General features: G+C 35.3%; 1 protein-coding gene across 1 annotated transcript in view; it reads left to right on the plus strand.

Annotated features, from left to right (window-relative positions):
- TTC6 (tetratricopeptide repeat domain 6) overlaps positions 1-17,510 on the plus strand; it is a 208,006-nt gene that overhangs the window by 121,344 nt on the left and 69,152 nt on the right. The window contains exons 8-9 of the mRNA XM_027111731.1: positions 89-193; positions 15,597-15,678. Coding sequence (XP_026967532.1) covers positions 89-193; positions 15,597-15,678 — 187 coding nt within the window. The remainder of the gene's footprint in view (positions 1-88; positions 194-15,596; positions 15,679-17,510) is intronic.

Here is a 17,510-nt window from a genome sequence, read left to right on the forward strand (position 1 = left end):
CAGCTAGAACTAATTTTGATAGGAGCTTGGGTATTTACCCTAGGGACCATTTGTTAGTTTCTAATAGCCTTTTATGTTATTTTCAAAGGTGTCTGCTTATCCAGGATTTACCAAGTTGTTTTGGAATCTGACTTCGCCCAAATTCTCTGTTCCAGTATCTGTCATAAAGGAAACCGTATATCCAAAATATGAGGTAAAATACTGAATGACCTTTCTCTATTGTTGTTTAATAATTAGACTGTATAATTGACTATGACATTAAATTTTACTGGACAGTTGTTATGTAAATTGTTGGTAAAGATTGACATAATTGAATGATTGGATGGCACTATAGAAATTATACATATAAAATAAATAATTTTTATATGTATGTGTTATATGTGTATACATACATACACACATAACCCCTAACTATATGTACACTTATGCACATACACTTATATGTATATTTCTTAAAAAAAATGTTGTACTTATCCATGTTAATTTACCCAGTCAAAAAGAGTATTCTCTTTTCTTTCTGAATGAATCATTTTTTTGACTGACAAGATATAAAGCTTCTTGGGTTGTTTAGAAGATCTTTATGATATTTTCATTTGCTTTTAAAAGTGCATTTTTAGTTAATGTTTAAGAAAGTTTAAAACTACCCAATACAATTATTAATCTATTTTCTTCTTCCCTTAAAGTGTTTGCTTGCTCTTATTTTATGTTATACAGCTTATTTTAAAAATTAGAAAAATGAAGAGAAGAAAACCAAAATCATCTGTTATTTTTCTCCCTCAAGACAATCACTGCCCACTTTCTCGTCCATTTTCTTTCATTGTTAAAAATTCTGTTTCTTTCTCCTCCTCTTCTTTTATTCTCCTTCCCCCCCCGCCCCTTTCTTCTTCCTACTTATATTTTCCTCTTAAAATAATTCTGTGATGGACATCATGGTGTATGCATTTTTAATGGTATTTAGAATTAGGTTATTTGCATAGGATCCTAGATAGCTTACTGATAACACATATATCAGGAAAGAATAAGACAAAAAAGTTAATCATGGGGAAAGCATACCAGAGTATTAGCATAATAAATTCAGAGATAAGATTAAATCAAAGAAATTCTGTCCATATATGCTCTTGTTTGAAATGGTCATCAACATCATTGTTGATATTGAAACATCTTTGTATTCCTTGATTATGATGTATTATTTTTAAATATTGTATTGAATTCTGTTAGGCAATATTTTATTGTATTGTTAAAATATATACTCATGAGTGAAATATGTATTTAGTGTATTTTTTTGTTGGACTCTGTTATCAAAGTCATTCTTGCTTTATAAAGTTAATTGGGTAGCATTTCTTCTTTTTTAATATTCTGGAATTAAAATAGCTTAGGAATAACCTTGAAAATGTGGAAGAATTCACTGTCTTGAAACATTTGAACTGTTTGGGAAGGTAATTTTTTGACAGTTAAAACTTTTTATTTTCTAATTCTTGGGTTATTCATGTTTAATATCTTTTCTGAAGTCAATTGGTAACATATTCTTACAGAAAGCCATGTATTCAGTTGAAATTTATATGCAGAGTTTGTATATATTCTCTCTTTAGTTTTAATCTCCATTTCTAAAGTTGCATTGTTTTCTTTCCCATTTCTAATGATATTTGGGGAATTTTTTTCTTCCCTAGAATGAATTTTCTAGAAATTAGTTTAGTATTTTTTTTTTGGTCTTTTCTCATTTATTTTCAATTACAAGTGCTTTATTCTCTACTTGTCAAATTACTATACCCACACTAGTGTAAAACCATCTCTTTAATTTTTTTAGCAAGGTTTATGGTGTATGATTCCGTAGCTATTAGATATCATGACCAGTCATCCAGAAAAACAAATGAGTCCAACCTACCATATTTGACCAAAAAACTTTTGGATTAGTTATAAATTCAGTTTTTGCCCCTCTGAGTTTTTGTTGTTTCTTTTTTTCAAAATGTTTTGTTTATTTGTTTCCTGTTTCCACAGAAGGTTGACATCTCTATTTGGGCATTTTCCTAATTTCTTGTTGAAAATTTAATTTCTTTACCTTTCATATTTTTAACAAATATAAGTATTTTGACCTTATTTCATACATTTTTATTTATGGTGTGTTCATTTATTTTCTAAATAATTTCTATTGCAGTTTTCTTTATCTTATTGATACACAACTTATGGGGGAAAGTGTTTTTTTAACTTGTTGAAATTATTTTGTTTAATTTTTATTGTTTATCCTTATTAACATAAGAAAATATGTTCTTTAGAGTAACAGTTTCTTGGAATTTATTGATATTTGCTTTGTGGTTTACTAGCTATCCCAATAGTATCTACAATACTAATTCAGTGCTATTATATGCAGTGACTTATATTGTAGCCGCACTAAGTGGTGTGCAGGCTTTGTAATCAGACAATCTTGGATTTGAATCCCACTTGTTTTCTGGATACCCTTGTATTAGTATCTTAACTTCTTTTTAAAAATTTTTATTTTTTTATTGAAGTATAGTTGATTTACCATGTTTCAGGTGTACAGCAAAGTGATTCAGTTATACACACACACACACACACACACACACACACACATTATATATATGTATGTATATGTGTTTTCTTTTCCAGATTCTTTTCCATTATAGGTTATTACAAGATATTGAATATAGTTCCCTATGCTATACAGTACGTCCTTGTTGTTTATCTATAATATTTTATATATAGTAGTATGTATCTGTTAATTCCAAATTTCCAATTTATCTCTCTCCGCTTTCCTCTTTGGTAACCATAAGTTTTTCTTAAGTATCTTAACTTTGTTTTCATAAGTGTCTTAACTTCTTGAAGTCTCAGAGTTTTGTATGTAATTTGGGTGTTCTGGGGATTTAATAAGAGACTGTATAGTGTGTTGCCTGTTGAATGGTAAGTGCTCAGTTAATAATAGGTAGGGCTGTTATATTGTTCTGTTATTGCATTCTTCTGTGGCATAGTTCTTTCACTTGATCAAAAAAATACTTTTTGAGATTTTCAATGCACCTGTGTTTTGTCCATTTCTCCATATGTTACTAATAGCTTTTACTTTATGTGAGTAGAAGCTGTTTATCTTTATTATGAATTTGGCAGTGTTTTACTTTCTTATGAATTCTGTCTCTTATCAGTTTTGAATGACCTACTTTGGCCTATTTAATGCTGCAATTCTACTCTAATATGGCCAGCCCTGTGTTGTTATCTGTTTGTGTTCAGGAATATTTTCATTTTAATCATCACTTTGTTGTTTGTTTTGTTTTATATGAGCCATATAAGTGGCATGTGGTTAATTTGGTGTTACTAACATTATTCTATTTTGTGGTTTCTTTTCAAAATTTTCTTTCTAGTTTGTCTTTTGTTAAACCATTATTTTCTTTAGCAATATTGTTGTCTGTGCTGTTTTCAGAGTGGTAAGACCTATTAAAATTACTTAAGAACTTGCACAAGTAGCAGAAAAAATTCAAATACAAAGATGTGTATAGCATAAAGAGCACTCCCCATCTTGAATGCTGTCCTCCCCAGTCCTCTTCTCCCTGAGATCAGCTATTGTCAAATACATTGTATGTATCTATTCGGACATTTTCATTTTTATTTATGTCATGCAGGTTTGTGCGGATTAATGTTTTTACATATGTGGAATAAGGTAATCTATATCGTTCTGCATCTTGATTTTTTTTCTCTTAAAACATACTTGCACGTATCTTTGCATACGTATGTGTATTTTTTCTATTTGAAATTCCTGGCCAAAGTGTATGTGTAATTTAAATTGGAAGATTATTGTGTATATTTGCACTTCCTTTTTTTAAGTGTAATCTAAACTTTTCATTTACTTAAGAAAATAATAATTATATTTTTTTGGGAAACGATGCCATGAACTAAAAAGAGAAGATTAATAACAAATTATATAAAAGATTCTTTAATGTAAAAGATGGGTGAATATTAATTGTGTAAGTAGGTGTGGCATTCACAAAAAAAGATGTGATGCTCACATTTCCTTCAAGAGAATCTGATGGAAGAGCATACTTGGCCAGCCTCCAGCTGCTGTCCTGTAGATCTACCGTGGCATTCACTCCAGGGCCATTCTTCCTCTGGACTGCTCCCAGACAGTGACTAAGCACAGGGGCTTTCTGAAGCTGACCCTTTCCAGTTCAATGTGGGACTGTTTTATCAGGTGCTTTGGCTCAGAGACTTTCCATCTGCCTGGCTGACTCTTTCTCAGAACTGGTCCATAATCTGAAGCTCTTCCTACCGAGTCCTTCCTCTCTTTTCCCCTTCCACAGTTGTCAGATCTACATCATGGTCTGAAGGCTCCCCGTGCATGTTGCTCCCTCTCTCTTTATCCTCCACTGATAGCATCTGATTCTAAATGAACTGACACAATAGGGGGGGGTCTGCAATATGAGTACAATGTTGTCTAAACTGTGTGTTTATAAAGTATGAGCATGTATTCTTCTGTCTTTGTATATAGAAAAGTGTGAATATAGGGAATTGAGAGTAGGCAGAATTGTCTGAACAGAAGTAGGAATTGTAGCAATTATAAGAAGCGTTGGTTAGAACTGGTGATGATGGATTAATGTATTAGAAAGGTAGTCCAGAAGTAAATTGGTACTGGTGGTTGTTCACACCCAATGACCAGAAGGAAAAGGATCCAACAGGACTTTCTGGTACAAAAAGAGGGCCCAGAACACTTTCCATTCACCGGAACTGTAATCAGACCTTTGTTCAGAGACTCCTGGTTTCTTTGAATGGGAAATGATATTTAGATACAAAGATCTGTGTGTCTCATTTCTTTTAAAAGCAAATTTTACCTGTTTATATATATTATGATTACTGATATTTTTTGTTTTATCCTGCCATTTGATTTTTGTTTTCATAGATGCTGCCTTTTGTTTGTTTTATGTTCTCCTTTTATTTCCTATCTTAAATTTATCTTTTTTATTATTCCTTTAAAAAAATGTCAGTGGTCTGCATATAATATATTCTGATTTAATTTTTAAAATTTTTATTTATTTATTTTTTATTGAAGTAGAGTTGATTTACAATGTTGTGCCAATCTCTGCTGTGCAGCAAAGTGACTCAGTTACACACATACAGACATTTAAACAATTCTTTTCCATTATGGTTTATCACAGGATATTGAATATACTTCCCTGTGCTCTACAGTAGGACCTTGTTGTTTATCCATCCTATATATGTAGTTTAAATTTGCTCATCCCACACTCCCAGTCCTTCGCTCCCCTACCACCCTCCCCCTTGGCAACCACGAGTCTGTTCTCTATGTCTGTGAGTCTGTTTTTTCTTTTTTTCTTTGCGGTACGCGGGCCTCTCACTGTTGTGGCCTCTCCCATTGTGGAGCACAGGCTCCGGACGTGCAGGCTCAGTGGCCATGGCTCACGGGCCTAGCCACCCCGCAGCATGTGGGATCTTCCCGGACCAAGGCACGAACCCGTGTCCTCTGCATCGGCAGGCGGACTCTCAACCATTGCGCCACCAGGGAAGCCCTGTGAGTCTGTTTTGTAGATAGGTTCATTTGTGCCATATTTTAGAATCCACATATAAGTAATATCATATGGTATTTGTCTTTCTCTTTCTGACTTACTTCACTTAGTATGATAGTCTCTAGTTGCATCCATGTTGCTGCAAATGGCATTATTTCATTCCTTTTTATGACTGAATAGTATTCCATTGTGTATATGTACCACATCTTCTTTAACCATTCATCTGTCGATGGACATTTAGGTTGTGTCCACGTTTGGCTATTGTGAATAGTGCTGCTATGAACACAGGGGTGCATGTATCTTTTTGAATTATAGTTTTGTCTGGGTATATGCCCAGGAGTGGGATTGCTGGATCATATGGTAATTCTATTTTTAGTTTTCTGAGGAACCTCCATACCGTAACGTTTTCCATAGTGGCTGCACCAACTTACATTCCCACCAACAGTGTAGGAGGGTTCCCTTTTCTTCACACCCTCTCCAACATTTGTTATTTGTAGACTTTTTAATGATGGCCATTCTGAGCGGTGTGAGATGGTACCTTACTGTAGTTTTGATTTGCATTTCTCTAATAATTAGTGATGCCGAGCATCTTTTCACGTGCCTACTGGCCATCTGTATGTCTTTGGAGAAATGTCTGTTAAGGTCTTCTGCCCTTATTTCCATTTTTTAACTATTTGGGTAAATTGTGTTTTATCATGCCTACTTTGGAAGTTATATATATTGTTTCTTATTCCTATGATGGTTTCCATAGAATATATATGTTTAACTTATCAGTAGCTAATGTTTTTTTTTTGTTGTTGTTGTTTTAAATTTTTGGCTGCACCATGCAGCATATGGGATCTTAGTTCCCCAACCAGGGATTAAACTTGTGCTCCCTGCAGTGGAACCATGGAGTCTTAACCACTAGACCAGGGAAGTCCCTCAATATCTAATATTAATCAATACCTTTATCCTCTTCCAGGAAACTACAATGACTTTAAACTTTTTATTCCATTTACTCCTTTTTGATTTAATATGCTCTAACTTTGATACATTTTTAGATCCTTATCTTTTAAAATTCCAGAGACATTATTCTTATCATTTTATGCAATATTCCTTATGTTTTACCCATGTATTTATCTCTCTGTCTTTGCCTTTCTATTTTTTTTTTGTGGGCAAAAATTATTTTTTAACACAGATTTTCATCTATTCACTTTTGCTTACAACACTAAATTACTTATATAACATTATACTATAAAAATGAACCTTTCTATTTTTTGAGCATCTCAGACCATCCTGTCTGGAATCATTTTGCCCTCTGCTAAAGTATATCTTTTAGAGCTTGCTTTAAGGGAAGTGGTAAAATCCTGTTTTTTCTTTGTTTCAAATGTCTTTATATTCATGCTTGTGGGATATTTTACTTGGGGATAATACTATTGCAAATATTTACTTTTAGCACACTAATGATGTTCCACAATTTTCTGGTGTCCACTATAGCTGTTGAGAATTGAGTCTTAAGTATGAATCCTTTGAAGATAATCAATTCTCTGCATCCTCCCCTAACTTTTTAGTTATTCTCTTTTCTTCTATACAGTTTCAGTATGATGTGTCTAGTTGTACATTTCTTCTTATTTATTGTATTTAGGAAAGATTGGGATTTTTGAATCTGTGGTTTGATATCTTTCATCAGCTATGTCAAATTTTTAGTCACTATTTCTTCATATTTTGCCTCTGTCCATTCTCTCTTTCATTTTCTGGGACTTTAATCGCATGTATTAGCTACATTTTTTTCTCTTGAAACTGGATCCTGGACAATTTCTTCTAATCTGTCTTTAGTTCAGGTTCATAAATTCTTTCTTCTGTTATTTCTAATATATTGTTAAACTTGTTCTCTGTATTTTTAAATTTGGTTTTGTATTTTTCTTTTTAGAATTTATATATTTCCTCCAAACCTATTATGTTCTGGTGTTTTGTTTCTCTGTGTACCTGTCTGTCTTTAAATATTTATCATTGTATTTAAAACATTATTTTTAGTAAGTATTTGAGACCTGGAATGGCAGTTCCTCCTCTAGAGAAAAAAATTTTTTTCCAGAACCTGAGATCTGTACCACTCAACCTAAACTTAAGATTGAGGCTTGAGTTTCTATGAACACCTTGTGACAGAACCTAGGCTGAAAGTATACACAAATGTTGATTTACTTCCATTCACTCCTAATCTGAGGATATAGCCCTGTAATATCCCTGTAGCCTTGGATACTTGTATATTATATATATATAAAATCAGTTTCCAAACCTCAGGAAGATTCTGGGCTTGGATTTCTGTCATTCTTGCCCTAAAAAGTTGCAGATGTGCAGCTCAGCTTTGCAACGGTTTTGGCAAATATCTTGCAAACAAAATCATCTTTGAAAACTGGGTTTACATTTTCAGGTTTTTGCTTTTTCCTATATTTTTACTCAGTATTTCTTCATCATCTTGTTAGCTTTTTGATGCTTTGAAGATTATCTTGGACATAATACATACTTTCTTAGCTGTTCTCAGCAGTTGTTCTCAGTAGAAGTACCTAGCATGTCATAATTGGAAGCAGAAGTCATAACTGACTTTTAAGGCAGCAAAACTGTTTCCCTTTCCATCTGCATCCCAGCTTTTATTACATGCATACTAATTTTAGCAATATCCCTGTAGTAGAGGAGGAGAATTTTTACATCATGTATCAGGTAAGCAATGCTATAATTGCGCTGGGCCATATCCTGACAGGTTCAAGGATATGAAACACATTCTCTCTCTCTCTTTTTTTTTCTTAACATCTTTATTGGAGTATAATTGCTTTAAAATGGTGTGTTACTTTCTGCTTTATAACAAAGTGAATCAGCTATACATATACATATATCCCCATATCTCCTCCCCTTTACATCTCCCTCCCACCCTCCATATCCCACCCCTCTAAGTGGTCACGGAGTACCAAGCTGATCTCCCTGTGCTATGTGGCTGCTTCCCACTAGCTATCTATTTTACATTTGGTAATATATATAAGTACATGCCACTCTCTCACCTCGTCCCAGCTTACCCTTCCCCCTCCCGTGTGTCCTCAAGTCCATTCTCTACATCTCCATCATTATTCCTGTCCTGCCCCTAGGTTCTTCAGAACCATTTTTTTTTTCAGATTCCGTATATATGCGTTAGCATACGATATTTGTTTTTCTCTTTCTGACTTAATTTCAGTCTGTATGACAGACTCTAGGTCCATCCACCTCACTACAAATAACTCAATTTCGTTTCTTTTATGGCTGAGTAATATTCCATTGTATATATGTGCCACATCTTCTTTATCAGTTCATCTGTCGATGGACCCTTTGGTTGCTTCCATGTCCTGCTATTGTGAATAGTGCTGCAATGAACATTGTGGCAGATGACTCTTTTTCTTTTTTCTTTTTTTGGCTGTACGCGGGCCTCTCACTGTTGTGGCCTCTCCCGTTGCGGAGCACAGGCTCTGGATGCGCAGGCTCAGGGGCCATGGCTCACGGGCCCAGCTGCTCCGCGGCATGTGGGATCTTCCCAGACCGGGGCATGAACCCGTGTCCCCTGCATCGGCAGGCAGACTCTCAACCACTGCGCCACCAGGAAAGCCCCAACTCTTTTTGAATTATGGTTTTCTCAGGGTATATGCCCAGTAGTGGGATTCCTGGGTCATATGGTAGTTCCATTTTTAGTTTTATAAAGAAATTCCATACTGTTCTCCATAGTGGCTGTATCAATTTACATTCCCACCAACAGCGCTAGAGGGTTCCCTTTTCTCCACACCCTCACCAGCATTTATTATTTGTTGATTTTTTTATGATGGCCATTCTGACTGGTGTGAAGTGATACTTCATTGTAGTTTTGAGTTGCATTTCTCTCATGATTAGTGATGTTGAGTATCCTTTCCTGTGTTTGTTGGCAATCTGTATACCTTCTTTGGAGAAATGTCTATTTAGGTCTTCTGCCCAGTTTTGGGTTTGGTTGTTTGTTTTTTGATATTGAGCTGCTTGTAAATTTTGGAGATTAATCCTTTGTCAGTTGCTTCGTTTGCAAATATTTTCTCCCATTCTGAGGGTTGTCTCTTCGTCTTGTTTGTGTTTTCCTTTGCTGTGCAAAACCTTTTAAGTTTCATTAGGTCCCATTTGTTTATTTTGTTTTTATTCCTATTTCTCTAGGAGGTGGGTCAAAAAGGATCTTGCTGTGATTTATGTTATAGAGTGTTCTGCCTATGTTTTACTCTAAGAGTTTTATAGTGTCTGGCCTTACATTTAAGTCTTTAATCCATTTTGAGTTTCTTTTTGTGTATGGTGTTAGGGAGTGTTCTAATTTCATTCTTTTATGTGTAGCTGTCCAGTTTTCCCAGCACCACTTATTGAGGAGGCTGTTTTTTCTCCATTGTATATTCTTGCTTCTGTTATCAAAAATAAGGTGACCATATGTATGTGGGTTTCTCTCTGGGCTTTCTATCCTGTTCCATTGGTCTATATTTCTGTTTTTGTGCCAGTACCATACTGTATTGATTACTGTAGATTTGTAGTATAGTCTGAAGTCAGGGAGCCTGATTCCTCCAGCTCCTTTTTTCTTTCTCAAGATTGCTTTGGCTATTTGGGGTCTTTTGTGTTTCCATACAAATTGTGAAATTTTTTTACTAGTTCTGTGAAAAATGCCATTGGTAGTCTGATAGGGATTGCATTGAATCTGTAGATTGCTTTGGGTAGTATAGTCATTTTCACATTGTTGATTCTTCCAATCCAAGAACATGGTATATCTCTCCATCTGTTTGTATCATCTTTAATTCCTTTCATCAGTGTCTTATAGTTTTCTGCATACAGGTCTTTTGTCTCCTTAGGTAGGTTTATTCCTAGGTATTTTATTCTTTTTGTTTCAGTGGTAAATGGGAGTGTTTCCTTAATTTCTCTTTCAGATTTTTCATCATTAGTGTATAGGAATGCCAGAGATTTCTGTGCATTAATTTTGTGTCCTGCTATTTTACCACATTCATTGATTAGCTCTAGTAGTTTTCTGGTAGCATCTTTAGGATTCTCCATGAAGAGTAACTTGTCATCTGCAAACAGTGACAGTTTTACTGCTTCTTTTCCGATTTGGATTCCTTTTATTTCTTTTCCTTCTCTGATTGCTGTGGCTAAAACTTCCAAAACTATGTTGCATAACAGTGGTGAGAGTGGACACCCTTGTCTGTTCCTGATGTTAGAGGAAATGGTTTCAGTTTTTCATCATTGAGAACGATGTTGGCTGTGGGCTTGTCATATATGTCCTTTATTATGTTGAGGTAAGTTCCCTCTATGCCTACTTTCTGGCGGATTTTTATCATAAATGGGTGTTAAATTTCGTTGAAAGCTTTTTCTGTATCTATTGAGATTATCATGTGGTTTTTATCCTTCAGTTTCTTAATATAGTGTATCACATTGATTGATTTGTGTATATTGAAGAATCCTTGCATTCCTGGGATAAACCCCACTTGATCATGGTGTATGATCCTTTTAATATGCTGCTGGATTCTGTGTGCTAGTATTTTGTTGAGGATTTTTGCATCTACGTTCATCATTGATATTGGTCTGTAGTTTTCTTTTTTTGTGACCTCCTTGTCTGGTTTTGTTATCAGGGTGATAGTGGCCTCATAGAATGAGTTTTGGAGTGTTCCTTCCTCTGTTATGTTTTGGAAGAGTTTGAGAATGATAGGTGTTAGCTCTTCTCTAAATGTTTGATAGAATTCACCTGTGAAGCCATCTGGTCCTGAACATTTGTTTGTTGGAAGATTTTTAATCACAGTTTCCATTTCAGTGCTTGTGATTGGTCTGTTTATATTTTCTATTTCTTCCTGGTCAGTCTCAGAAGCTTGTGCTTTTCTAAGAATTTGTCCATTTCTTCCACATTGTCCATTTTATTGGCATATAGTTGTGTGTAGTAATCTCTCATGATCCTTTGTATTTCTCCAGTGTCAGTTGTTACTTCTCCTTTTTCATTTCTAATTCTATCGATTTGAGTCTTCTCCCTTTTTTTCTTGATGAATCTGGCTAATTCTTTGTCAATTTTGTTTATCTTCTCAAAGAACCAGCTTTTAGTTTTATTGATCTTTGCTATTTTTTCCTTCATTTCTTTTTCCTTTATTTCTGATCTTATTTTTATGACTTCTTTCCTTCTGCTAACTTTGGGGTTTTTTTGTTCTTCTTTCTCTAATTGCTTTAGGTGTAAGGTTATGTTGTTTATTTGAGATGTTTCTTGTTTCTTAAGGTAGGATTGTATTGCTATAAACTTCCCTCTTAGAACTGCTTTTGCTGTATCCCATAGGTTTTGGGTCATCGTGTTTTCATTGTCATTTGTTTCTAGGTATGTTTTGATTTCCTCTTTGATTTCTTCAGTGATCTCTTTGTTATTTAGTAGCGTATTGTTTAGCTCCATGTGTTTGTATTTTTTACAAATTTTTTTCCCATAATTGTTATCTAGTCTCATAGAGTTGTGGTCGGAAAAGATACTTGACATGATTTTAATTTTGTTAAATTTACCAAGGCTTGATTTGTGACCCAAGATATGATCTCTCCTGGAGAATGTTCCATGAGCACTCGAGAAGAAAGTGTATTCTGTTGTTTTTGGATGGAATGTCTTATAAATATCAATTAAGTCCATCTTGTTTAATGAATCATTTAAAGCTTGTGTTTCTTTAAATATTTTCATTTTGGATGATCTGTGCATTGGTGAAAGTGGAGTGTTAAAGTCCCCTACTATGATTGTGTTACTGTCGATTTCCCCCTTTATGGCTGTTAGCATTTGCCTTATGTATTGAGGTGCTCCTATGTTGGGTGCATAAATATTTACAATTTTTATATCTTCTTCTTCGATTGATCCCTTGATCATTATGTAGTGTCCTTCTTTGTCACTTGTAATAGTCTTTATTTTAAAGTCTATTTTGTCTGAAATGAGAATTGCTACTCCAGCTTTCTTTTGATTTCTGTTTGCATGGAATATCTTTTTCCATCCCCTCATTTTCACTCTGTATGTGTCCCTAGGTCTGAAGTGGGTCTCTTGTAGACAGCATATATACAGGTCTTGTTTTTGTATCCATTCAGCCAGCCTATGTCCTTTGGTTGGAGCATTTAATCCATTTACATTGAAGGTAGTTATCACTATGTATGTTCCTGTTACCATTTTCTTAATTGTTTTGGGTTTGTTATTGTAGGTCTTTTCCTTCTCTTGTGCTTCCTGCCTAGAGAAGTTCCTTTAGCATTTGTTGTAAAGCTGGTTTGGTGGTGCTGAATTCTCTTAGCTTTTGCTTGTCTGTAGAGGTTTTAATTTCTCCATGGAATCTGAATGTGATCCTTGCTGGGTAGAGTAATCTTGGTTGTAGGTTTTTCCCTTTCATCTCTTTAAATATGTCCTGTCACTCCTTTCTGGCTTGCAGAGTTTCTGCTGAAAGATCAGCTGTTAACCTTATGGGGATTCTCTTGTATGTTATTTGTTGTTTTTCCTTTGCTGATTTTAATATTTTTTCTTAGCATTTAATTTTTGATAGTTTGATTAATATGTGTCTTGGCATGTTTCTCCTTGGATTTATCCTCTATGGGACTCTCTGGACTTCCTGAACTTGATTGACTATTTCCTTTCCCTTATTAAGGTAGTTTTGAACTATAATCTCTTCAAATATTTTCTCAGTCCCTTTCTTTTTCTCTTCTTCTTCTGAGACCCCTATGATTTGAATGTTGTTGCATTTAATGTTGTCCCAGAGGTTTCTGAGATTGTCCTCTATTCTTTTCATTCTTTTTTCTTTATTCTGCTCTGCAGTAGTTATTTCCACTATTGTTTCTTCTAGGTCACTTATCCATTCTTCTGCCTCAGTTATTCTGCTATTGAGTGCTTCTAGATAATTTTTAATTTCATTTGTTGAGTTGTTCATCATTGTTTGTTTGTGCTTTAGTTCTTCTGGGTCCTTGTTAAACATTTCTTATATTTTCTGCATTTTGTTTTGAAGAGTTTGGATATCTTTACTATCATTACTCTGAATTCTTTTTCAGGTAGACTGCCTATTTCCTCTTCATTTGTTTGGTCTTATGGGTTTTTATTTTGCTCCTTCATCTGGTGTGTGTTTCTCTCTCTTCTCATTTTGATTAACCCACTGTGTTTGGGGGTTCCTTTTTGCAGGCTTCAGTTTCGTACTTCCTGTTGCTTTTGGTGTCTGCCTCCAGTGGCTAATGTTGGTCAGTGGGTTTTGTATGCTTCCTGGTGGAGGGGACTGGTGCCTGTGTTCTGGTGGATGAGGCTGGATCTTGTCTTTCTGATGGGCAGGAATGCATCCGGTGCTGCGTTTTAGGGTTTCTGTGACCTTATTATGATTTTAGGCAACCTTTATGCTAATGAGTGGGATTGTGTTCCTGTCTTGCCAGTTGTTTGGCCTGGGGGTCCAGCACTTTAGCTTGCTGGTGCTACAGTGCTGGAGACAGTTGAGGGGAGCTGGGTCTTAGTATTGAGATGGAGATCTCTGGGAGAGATTTTGCCATTTGATATTACATGGAGCCGGAAGGTCTCTGGTGGAGCAATGTCCTGATCTCAGCTCTTCCACCTCAGAGGCACTGGCCTGACACATGGCTGGAGAACCAAGATCCTGTCAGCCACCCAGATTTTGGGAAGTCTGAGGTCTTCTGCCAGCATTCAGTAGGTGTTCTGTAGTAGTTGTTCCACATGTAGATGTATTTCTTATGTATTTGTGGGGAGGAAGATAATCTCCCTGTCTTACTCCTTTGCCATCTTGAAAGTCTCCTTCCACATTCTCTTTTTAAAAAGCAATCATTGATTGTTAGTAGGTTCTGCTGTTCTGATATCTATAAAGTGCAGTGTTAAAATTTTTGTCCTTGTTACTGTTAAAAGCATTGTTTTAAGTATGTAATAGCTGCTATTCCATCATATTTGAATATTTTATGCAAGCATATGGTAAAATAGTTCCAAAATCTCTTGTGTGTCACATAGTTTGTCTTTGAAGAATAATGATGAAAGTGACCAGGTATCTTTCTGCAATGTCCAGTAATTCTTTTATATTGTGCTATAACTACTTTCCGTAAATACAACAGAGAGGATGAGCAAAAATTCAATGCTGTTGATTTCTAAATTACCCATAGCCTTCTGCATATCTGTTCCATTCTCAGTGATAACTGCATGATACTCTTTTTAAAAATTTATTTATTCATTTATTTTTTTGGCTGCGCTGGGTCTTTGTTGTGGCACGCAGGCTCTGTGGTGCACGGGCTTCTCTAGTTGCAGCGCACGGGCTTAGTTGCGGTATGTGAGATCATAGTTCTCCCACCAGGGATTGAACCCAGGCCCCCTGCATTGGGAGCACCGAGTCTCAACACCTGGACTGCAAAGGAAGTCCCTACATGATACTTTTAAAAGTCGATTTTCTATTGAATAAATATTTAGAATTTTTGAAATGTTAGTTGAGACCTAAAAAATTTCAGCAAACAAAGCAATAGAAGGATTTTATTCATCATGTATCCACCAGGCTATGAAACTTAGGTCTTGTAGTTGTTTCTATATATCCAAATCTCTGATTACAAGATAGAGAAGTACCACATTTAATAATAATCATAATTATTGTAGCAGTTAACCCTTACAACAATAAATATTTGTATAATTTAATTGACTGAGTTAAAAGTATAAAGCACTTAAGGAAATTTTCATTCCAATTAATATTTAGAATGCTTACTTGTATTTGTCAGTGAATAGTTGCATATTGACAGTAACTCCAAATGATATGTTTTGTTCATAATACTGATGTTGATGTACTAAAGAGATTCAATGCCAACCTATGAGGTCACAGGATCATTGATTGCTCCTAAGACCAGGGATGTCAGAAATAATGTAGAAGTATCTATTTGGCTAAAGTCCAATGCCAAAGCCTAACTGCAAATACCTAGTCTGCAGCCAGACTTTGATGCATTTCTGGTGTTTTCTAGAATTCTACCTTTCCTGTATATTGCTCTTTGGGTAATGTTATACTATGAAGCAACAGTAATCATAGGCTTTTAAAAGTATTCCACTATATAGCTTAAAACTGTTGTCTTTTTTTTTAATCACAGAGTGTGCAAGCAAGCAGAATTTTATTTGAGAAATTTACATCTGAAAGCAAGGAACGTGTCATTACTTTAAGTCAACATAGAAGTTTTAGGGTAAGTATAATTTTTATTCTAAATTATGGGTTGGTGGCTTTATGTGACTACAGTTCAGATATTATTTCTAGCGATTTCAGAAATAATTTCTTGATGCTTCCTCATTCTGGGAAATGCCTCAGAATATTCACTAGTGTCTTTGCAGAGGACATGTTTCCTCTTTCAAATCTGTGGTCTTTATGACACTCAGAAGATGTTATTTACTAATCAATAGCAGGATATCTGCTGTGAGTTTTCCTAAAATTCCTAAAATGTCTGGGTTTGCACTCATTTATCACTGCTTGCCCAGGTTTTAAATGATCAAACGAACATGTTTATGAATCTTTTGACCAAATGCAGGGAGGGAATTGTTTATGGCTATGAAACAGAGTAAAACTGAATTCTCTAAATGGTGATTGGACTCATGCCCATGACATTATTATCCCTACAGTGTATCTAAATAAACTAATTAATAAACACAATTGGAGAGAAAAGAGAGCAATTGAGGGAAGAAGAAAGGTATGAAACTTATATTAGTGGTTTAATAAATATCTTGAACTTTATGAGGGACAAACAAGAAAGGGTTTTATTTTTCTTTCCTTAAGGCCTTCAGCCCTTACTCCCCTTGGTGATATCTTGGGATGATGAGTGTCACATAGTAGAGAGCCTTATTGACCTAGGACAAGTCAAATCCCCATTCTGGTCAGTTACACTAGGTTTAATATGTGTCTGTGCCGCCTTCCGTATTCCCCATACAGTCAGGTAATACTTATTTTTGGAGTAATATTTCTATTTAATATAGATCACTTTTGCTGTTTTTAACATATATCATTATTGCTTATTAAATGTTTGCCCTCATATATGTTTTATCTTTTTATTTTTCATTAGTCTGAGTGATATGGGGGTCATATCATTCTTGTTTTATCCACAGCACCTAGAACAGTGACTATCACTTAAAAACATAATTGAACCAGCAAATGACACTTTCTAGTTTGGAATGCATAGACTACTCTAGTAGCATTACTTATACCTACCTGTCAGATATTACTGTTTTTAACGGCTATTTCTAATCCATCCTCCCTATTGTCCCCTGCAATGTTCTTAAAACACAGGTGTAATTACAACACTCAATCTCAACAAACTGAATAACTCCACCTATCAAAGTCAGAGTGCTTAACTAAGCCTCATAACCTGGCCTTGACTATATTTTCTATCTTACCTCGCATTATGCTTCTGCTTCCATGTAACCTCCAGGTACCCTGTACTCTGCCTGCACCAGAGTCCTTGGGGACTAAAATCCCAGCACCTTGACACTTCTCTGTGCTTGTTTAGGCTATTCCGTTGGCCTGGGATGTTCTCAACCCCTTCTCAGTTTATGGAAATGTCACTACCTTTTACAGGCCAGCCCTAATGCTACCTCTTCAAGCTGGTCAATCCAGGTTCCTTTCCATTCTGAATTGACCTCCACCTCTCCTGTGCTCTCTTTACACCTGATTCATGCTATCTTTACAGTCATTGTTACAGCTGCTTTGGATTATAATTACTTCTTTATGTCTGTTTCCACCATCATACATGAAATATGTCATTTTTTTTGTACTTTCTACTCTATTTGGTATGTTAGTACTTCGCAACTCTTTTAGTATAATAGTTCTCATAGCAAGTAATAATATTTGTGTGGCCTTATGGGGTAAAAGGTTGAGGTTGCTCATGATTTAAAGGAGACTGTTCAGTAGCCACTGAAAAGTAGAAGGAACAGTAGCCACTCCAGGTCCCACTAGTGCAGCCCCAGGGCTAAGAGGATTAATGGCCCAGCATATCTATGGCACATTTACACACACCTGTGCT

This window comes from Aethalodelphis obliquidens, unplaced genomic scaffold, assembly GCF_003676395.1.
Source record: "Aethalodelphis obliquidens isolate GAN/ISIS:26980383/991018 unplaced genomic scaffold, ASM367639v1 scaffold10, whole genome shotgun sequence".
In the NCBI taxonomy this organism is placed as follows: Eukaryota; Metazoa; Chordata; class Mammalia; order Artiodactyla; family Delphinidae; genus Aethalodelphis; species Aethalodelphis obliquidens.